The sequence below is a fragment of the Tupaia chinensis genome, unplaced genomic scaffold (assembly GCF_000334495.1).
Source record: "Tupaia chinensis unplaced genomic scaffold, TupChi_1.0 Scaffold000078_1, whole genome shotgun sequence".
Taxonomy (NCBI): Eukaryota; Metazoa; Chordata; class Mammalia; order Scandentia; family Tupaiidae; genus Tupaia; species Tupaia belangeri.
In genome coordinates this window covers 3,378,126-3,386,494 of record NW_006159539.1, presented here as the reverse complement: position 1 = coordinate 3,386,494, position 8,369 = coordinate 3,378,126, and the positions used below count along the sequence as shown (strand labels likewise).

The following is an 8,369-nucleotide window of genomic DNA, read 5'->3' as shown; positions in this document are numbered from 1 at the left end:
GCAGTGAGAAAGCACACAGAGGCGCCAGCACTCCAGCCCCCTGCTCACCCCGACGGCCCCCGGAGAGGTCATGTGCTCTGGATCCAGCTCCCCTCCCAGGGGCCAGACCTTGGCTGTGCGGGGCTTCCCTGCCGCCAGCTAAGCAGACATGTTCCGAGGGGCGTCGGAGGATGAACCAAGCAGATCACATGACCGTAACTGGAAAAGGAGGCCTCTGCTCTGGGCACGTCTTCTGGCCCAAAGCTGAAACGCTGTCTGTGACATGTGAGGTGGTGGGGCGATGACAATGGCGTGGAGGCGGTTCACAGCAGTCTCCAGCATTCTGAAGGGCCCTCTGGACTCTGAACACGGCCCCCCAGAGGTAAAACACACCCCGTCACAGCTGATCACCGACAGGCTACATGACTGGAGGGCTGGACAAGGGATCCATCTTGGGGACCCTGCTTTTTCTTTCAGTGTTGCCCCGAGATATTTGACCGGAAACGTATGCCATCTCCATGCCGTGAGGCCCACTGGGAAAGCTCCCCTACAACAGATAGGGCGTCTGGGGTGGAATATGTCAGATTACGCCGAAACGTCACGTCTAATGTGGAGCCAGCAGCATGAGCGTGGGCCCCGAGTGCAGAGCAAACCTCCGGGCAGGAGCAGGTGTGTTACGCGGGGCTTGTGGGAGACTGTGCTTAGAAAGCCCTTGCTGGCTGCCGGAAGTCTGCCTCTGCTGCCCCCTTAAAGAGTGTCAAGGCCACCTTTAGTTATCTTTAGTGACTGGTGCGCAGGGATCTCCGTACTTCCTAACCACATCATTGTTTCCGATGGAGGAACTTGAGCGCGTGAGCACGCGGGGGCAGCGTCCTCACAAACGCGTCCAAGGCCGCGTCCAATCACCGAGCGTGTTCCCGATCCAACGCTCCAATTTCAATGACCCTGCTCTGGGTAACAGTGCCGCGACCTCATTCCAGCCACCTCCTCTGGGCCAGATGACTGTCTCCACCATCTTGAGAGATTTCTGGGAAAGCGAATTTTATAAACTCCTTCGGAAATGCTGGCAAGACATTCTTGCACATACCCATCTGTCTAGGTCAACGACTTCTTTCGTCCAAGTGAGTGCCTCCCCCTCTCTCCCTCCTCCTCCCTTCCTCCCTCCCACCTACCCATCCGCCCATTCATTCAGTCCTCATGAAATGCACACCATGAAGAAGTGCTGGGGTGAGAAGGGTGAATGAGGCACGGCCTGGCCTTGAGGGGTCTGACAGCACAGCATATGTACCCAAAGCACAGGGATCCCCCAGAAACGGTGCCAACAGCCACAGGGCAGTGCACCAGCTCACACCCTGTAAGCACACCAGAGTCATCATGCATGGAGAATGCCTGATTTTACAGACCCTCTCTCTGCACACAAAATGACCAACTAAGTAAAAACCAAAACCCAGAAACAGACAAAAGAGCACCACGTCTAAGTTTAAGGTGACTCTTCAATCCAAATGATCTGGCTTGAATTGGGGATGAAAAGAAACGCTTCTTTAGAAAATACAGAGACTTCAGAGGCTGCCAGGTGGCATGGTAGTTAAGGAGCTGGCCTCCCACATGGCCAACCATGGTTCAAGTCCCGGACTTGGAGGCTTGCTTTCTCACTCCCCTCTTCCCCCTGTGTCTCTCTCTGGTCAAATTAAATAATAATAACAATAAATAAAATTAAATGATTCTTTTAAAAGACAGAGAAAATTCAGACTGATTTCTCAAAAAAGAACACGTCGTTTTCTCTGATTAAAGTCATGTGAAAATTTGTGAAATACAGAAATGAATAGAAAAGAAAAAAGTATCCAACAATTTACTACACAAAAATAACTGCTTAAGACACACATCATTTTACAAAGGACAAATATGGTCTATCTATTTATAATTTAAAAATAAAAGGGAATCATGATGTGCCGGTCTGCTGATAGCCTGCTAATAGTCTCTGTAATACTTTTTGATACTTTGCTTTGTTTTCTTTTCGAATTTTACTATAGGGCACAGGCACTTGCTGGAGAGAGACGGAGTGAAAGAGTGAAAAAGGGAAACTGAGAAAGCACCCCAGGGAGGATGGCCACCCTGCAATTCCTTTTGCTCCATTCTCCTTCTAAGATCTTAGACATGCATGCACACATACCTGGCATGTACTTTCAAGCCACTGGGTCCAGGACTCGAACCACACAGTCAGCCATGTGGGATCCAGCAGCCTTAACCACCACAACATTGGCTGGCATTTTGCTTTCATCTTAAGTATCTTTTGAAAACATGCCTGTTTGGGACCAGCAGTTGGCATAATGGCTATATCGCTGGACTCCCATGTAGTCGCCTGTGGTTCAAGTCCCAGACCTGGAGGTTTAAACTCATGCTGGGCGCATGTGCGTGCGTGCCCAAGATCCCAAGAGGAGAATGGAGGAGAAGGGATTGTGGCGTGGCCATCCCCCCTGGGGGGTGATTTCTCGCTTTCTATCTCTCTGTCCTTCTGGCAAGTACACACACCCTATAGCAAAACCTTCTCAGAAAAAAAAAAAAAAGAAAAAGAAAAGAAAAAGAAAACATGCCTGTTTAATGGTCACCCAGTATTCCACATCGATGTTCCATGCTGAGTTTGATTCATTCTCTATCACTGACATTTAGAGTAATTTGAGGTTTTCATGATAATTTGAGGTTCTCACGAAGGCATAAACACATAACACATACATCTCTCTTCTTAATTCCTTACAATAATTTCCTACAAGCACAAGGCCCGTGTCTTAAGGGATGCGCCTTTGAAGGCCTTTCACGCACACTAACAGATGAGTTCACAGGCCCGGCCTCATTTGTACCTCCACCAGCAGGATATGAATACATCCATTTTTCTGAACCTTACCAACGCCACGTCTTTTGTCTTTTGTCTTTTTTTTTTTTTTTTTCATTTGTTAGGCAAAGGGAGGTGGTATCAAGTCATTTTGATGTGCAGTTCTGAGCAACAGCGAGGCTATATTTTCCATATGTTTAGTGTGTCTATACATGCCTTTTTAAACACTCGTTCATATCCTTTCCTCCCTTCTCTCTACTGAGTTAAAATATAACTTCTGGTAACTTTCCCTTTCTGGTCCAAACGGTCACTTCTGGAAGCATCCTAAGTAAGATGAATTCCTCTCCACGAGACACCCCCTCAAATACTTGAAGACAGAAATCATGTCTCGCTTCCTCCAAGACAAACACCCTGGCCCCTTCAACCACTGCTCCTGTGGCAAAGCTTCCAGGCCCAGTGCTGAAGCCCGAATGCGCGAGCCGTCCCGGCCCTGCTGCCCAGTAGGCTCCCATACCGTCTCAGAGCTACCCGAACTTCCAGGAACGCTGGGCCCCAATCTCCTCTGCAGGCTCTCTGGACGGCAGGCACCTGCTGCCCTGGGCAAACTTATGAAAAAACATCAGAAATACTTTTCCTTTTTTAGACTTTTTTGCCTTAGGACATGTGTGCTTGCTGGTGAGATAGAGAGACAGAGGCCATGAGAGGCAGAGTGAGAAATCATCCCCGGGGGCATGGCCACGCTGTATTCCCTTCTCCTCCATTCTCCTCTTGGGCACGCACTCACATGTGCCTGGCATGATTTTTCAAGCCATCAGGTCCAGGACTCAAACCATGGTCAGCCATGTGGAAGTCCAGCCACATAACCACTATGCCATCTGCTGGCCCCTAGAAATACTTTTAAAGAAGTCCAACTGACATGCTAAGAGAGGAAAATAAATGAAAGAATATAAAATTTTCAATGAAAACTAGAGAGGGCAGAAAAAGGCGGGGGTGGGGAAGAGGGCACAAAGAATAAAACACAATAAACAGGAACTAGAGTAGCTATTAATCAGACTATCAATAATTATATTAAATGTGAAGGGTCAAAGCACACCATCTAAAAAGGCAGATGGTCAGAGTGGATTTAAATGAAACTGGATCCAACATACAAGTTGGCAACAAGAAACACACTTTAAATACAAAGACACAGTAGGAAGTTAAAAGAATGGAACAAAATATACCATGGCAGCACTAACGAAAAGAGAGGTGGGGGGAAGCTGTATCATTTCAGGCCAAGCGGAATTCAGAGCTGGGAAATTATCAGGACAAAAGAGGGGCATGACAGAAAGGGGTGGATTCTCCCAGAACACATCACACTCCTTAGCACCGTATGCACCAAACAGCGGCGTTGCAAAATACATGCAGCACAAACAGGCGAAACTGAGGAAGGAGACAGGCTTGGGGCTTACAGTGAGGGTTAAGGCCCCAAACACAGACACAGTAAACGCAAGATTGTCACAATGGCTACATTTAACAGACCAAGAGCCAAGAGCTGGCTGCACTGGGCTCCAAACTGCTACAGTTAAGTGCAACTGTTTCCAGTTGCTAACTGCATTCTAACAAAAAGCACAGACCTTATCAACTGCTGACCCCAGGAAGAACAGAACAGAGTAATAAAGCACCCAGACGACCAAGTAACTATTTTCTGAAGCCCACATCCCTATCAGAGCCAGCCCATCCTCAGACTGCTACATAAAAAGCTCTCGGCTCTAGCCTCAGCTGCTCTTCTGCAACCCATTTCCGGGGGCTCCGGGGCCACCCAGCTTGGAAGCTCTGCTCTTCCTTCCCTCTCTCATGAAGCTCCACTTTGTTATCCCTTCTCTGGCACTGGTGTCGGGCCCGATCACCCCAATATCTTGCATCAAAATCAAGGGTAGAGGTGAGAGTTCAACATTGCTCTTTCAGCAACTGATACATCATACCAGGGGTCAGCAGATGGTGTGGTGGTTAAGGCGCTGGACGCCCACATGGCCGACTGCAGGTGGAGCTTGGGACCCAGCAGCTTCAAAGATCATGGCAGCCATGTGTGCGCGTGTGCCTAAAATCCCATGAGCGGAATGGAGGAGAAGGGACTGCAGCGTGGCCATCCCTCCAAGGGGTGACTTCTCACTTTCCCTCTCTCTACCTCTGCAGGTCTCTCTCTCTCCCTGTCTCTGTCTCTCTCTCTCCAGCGAGCACATGTGCCCTATGGCAAAAAGCTAAACTCAATGCAGATATAGCTTTGTATATAGTGTATGGAAAAATGGAATTAAAGTACTAGTTTACTTTGGTGCAAAAACCCCCCAAACTCTTCAAATCTATGTACGGTTTTTTCACAATATATATTTTTATGAACTTTTCCCCTTACTTGCCAAAGGGCATACACGCTCACCAGAATGAGACAGAAAGACAGAGAGAGAGAAATGGGACAAAGCATCCCCCAGTGGGGTGCGGTCATGCCACAACCCTTTCCCTCCATTTCTCTATCCCTCCAGGATTTGGGGCAATTACACACAGGTACCCAGCAAGTTTGTTAAGCTGCCAGGGCTGAGATACAACTGCATGGTCCGTCGTGTGGCGCCCAGCCCCCTTAACCACCAGGCTAAGGGGCTGGTCCTCTTTTCTGTAGACAGGGCCTCACTATGTCATGAGCCTCCCGCCTCAGTCTCCCTAATTAGCTGGAAGCACAGGTTTGCACTGTCATATCTGGGGATCGAACCTAGGCCTCCCATGTGGCCATAGCCTGCCAGTGCACAGCACTGCAGCTGAGCCAAGAACACACTTCTTCAGAGAGAGGTTTTTGCTATAGGATGTGAGCTCTGTCAGAGAGACAGAGAGACAGAAAGCGGGTCTGGGACTCAAACCGCAGTCAGCGTTGTGCGAATTCAACGACGTAACCGTTATGCCACCTGCTGGTCCCAGGAACACGCTTCTAAGAGACGCCAAGGGCAGGTGTGAGCGGTATCCAGTCCCGTGGGGTACTCACCCGCGGGCGGCCAGGCCTTGATGTACCCTGTGCAGTGGACCACAGCGTACTGAGCTTCTCCGTCCTTCACGGGGCCAAGGCCGTTCCTAAGGAGAGAGCGTCCGGGAACTGTCTTCCCCATCCCACGAGGGCCGCCCACGACTCCACCCTCCACCCTGATGCTGTGGCACCAGAGCTACAGGCTCCCTCGTTCGCCTTGGTGGTTTCAAATCCTGACCTTCCTACCCTCCTGTTTTCCCTCTTCACACGTGGTCTGAAAGCCCAAAATACGTCCCCCTCGACCGCTCCTTGTCTCGGCCACTGGCGCGTGGGCCTCAGCCACCTCCTCCAGCTCGGCCCCAAACCCACGTCCGAAACAATACTGACCTGAACCGTTTCCTCATGGTGGTTATCCTGTTCAGAGGAAGGTGGTCCAGAGGAGCGTTGCCACACCTAGGGTTTGATACATGAGTGACATGAGAATGACCGGAATTCCAGGCAAGTCCCAAAGCGCGCGGTGTGCGTTCAGGCCGCGGGCCCTAGCTGCCAGCCTCACATTCATTCAGGCAATCCTGCAGCCGGCTTCCTGCAGAGGGCCTGCCTCGGTGTGGGGGACCACCGAAGGCAAAAGCGCGTAGTCGGCGTTGCAATACCTGCGAGCTCGTTTCAGGACCCAGCCCAGAAGCTCTGACCGACAGAAAGTTGCTGGAAGGGACCTGGCCACGCTCAGGGTCAGATCACTTCAGTGGAACTGGGGGGCCTTCAGGAAAGCGGGGAAGAGGGTGACGACAGCGAAAGTGTCTCCTCAGGCTTGAGCGGAGACAGCAACTGGAAACAGATGTTGCTACTGGACAGCCGGTAGCATCTTCTCACGCTTCTGCATCCCGGCTGCGGGAACCCAGCCCCGGGCGGCGGGACCCCAGCCCCGCCCCTGCACTGGGGTTCAGACACAGCTGGAGGCCTGCTGACTGCAGGGGATGGGGGTGAGGGGGAGCCTAAGGGTCTCTCTCTGGGAGGCAGGAGAAGGGAGGTGCCCCACTGCCCACTCCGGCAGGCCCTTTGCTGCCCTTCTCAATGCCTGGGCACTGCATGTCACCGCCTGCACGTGGCTGCCCGCTCCGTGGACACCTCCGCTTCCCTGCTCCATGACAGGCAAGGTCTTGGATGTCTTCATTGTCAACACAGCAGACAGATGTCCGATTACACTCTGAGACCTTGGGCAGCGGCCAGCACCAGCGTGCTTGTCACAGCGGGGGCCATGCACAAGACTGCTGCCAGGGAGGCCGGCCGGGCCTTCTGCCCTTCCCGGCACGCTGCGCCCTGCGTTTGGCTGAAACTGAGCCGCTTCCTTAGGAGAGGGTCCTGCCCACCTCTCAGGTAAGCCCAGGCAGTGTGGGCCCGGCACGCTAACAAGCAACATGGAACATGTCCCCGAGAGGGCCACCAGCGCAGGGAGGGGACTGCTGAGTCCTGTGACGGGGCAGTGACAGCAGCACCACAGACTGCTAATAGCAAGGGTGTAATGCGATGCTTCCAGTCCACTCGCTCCTAAGGGACTCGCTTAGAGGGTGCCGCTGAGGACTGATCCTGCTGGTTGAGAAGGGTGCCTGTGGGAATACCCTTGGTCTGACCATCAGGGACTACCTGCGTCATAAAGACGCACCACGATGGCATTTACATTTTTAAACTGTGCTAATAAAAACAAGAAACTTACATCTACCTGCTGGTGTTCCGCGTGGCCACCAGGCTGGGGTGGGCACTCACTCTGTTTTCCAAAGCACTGCAGGGCAGCCCCACTGTGGCCGGCTACACTGACTGACGGTGTCTGACCCTGGGTGGACGCAGAGCCACGGGCCTCTTGCAGCCCAGCCTGCGCCGTCTGCAGCATGGGGTGTGCGTGGAGAGGGGGGGTGCACGGGGGGGGGGGTGCAGTCTGCGGAGACTCAGCCCCGACTCGGATGTAGACAGCTGTGCCCTGAGGCAAGGGTGAAGGAGGTTTCATCCATATCTTGGGAAGAATTCCAGATGCCCAACCTGATGGAAGGAGACTCCGAGGACAGGGCTCCACTCAGTTCCATGGAGGGCTATTTCTTGCAGAAGGGAGCAGCAGGCCTCTCCTGGTTCTGCGGGCCCAGCGAGGGGGTCAGAAACAGATCTCCCCTCAGCCCAGAAACCCTGATGGTCTGAGGGGGCCTAACCGGCTTGGATACAGGGATATTGTTTAAACAGAGTAGCTGCTGAACAAGACCGCTTTGAATGAAAGGAAACTTTGTAACTGCTGTCTGGAACTTCATAGGAGAGCACCTCACAGAGGCGCCCAAGCGTCCAAAGTGACAAGTCACAGTTCCAACAGCAGACACGGAGTGCAAGTGACAGCAGTGGCTCGGCTGCGTGGGGTCTGTGACCCGGCGCATCGCTGATGTGGGGGCTTGGCGGTGTCAGAGGGGAGAGTAGTGCGAGGGAGTGTGGGGTGGCTGGTTATTGGGGTCAGTGCAGAGCCACGCTGGCTTGTCAAAGAGGTGTGCGAAGAGACCCAGGCAGCCGCGAGCCAGGGACACAGGCACGGGCTTTATTCTGGAG

General features: G+C 52.4%; 1 protein-coding gene across 1 annotated transcript in view; it reads right to left on the bottom strand.

Annotated features, from left to right (window-relative positions):
- The window catches only part of ARNT2 (aryl hydrocarbon receptor nuclear translocator 2), a gene marked incomplete at its 5' end in the record, with an annotated part of 112,042 nt that overhangs the window by 51,854 nt on the left and 51,819 nt on the right, over positions 1 to 8,369 (bottom strand). The window contains 2 exon segments of the mRNA XM_014585061.1: positions 5,811 to 5,896; positions 6,177 to 6,242. Of these exon segments, the coding sequence (XP_014440547.1) occupies positions 5,811 to 5,896; positions 6,177 to 6,242 (152 nt within the window).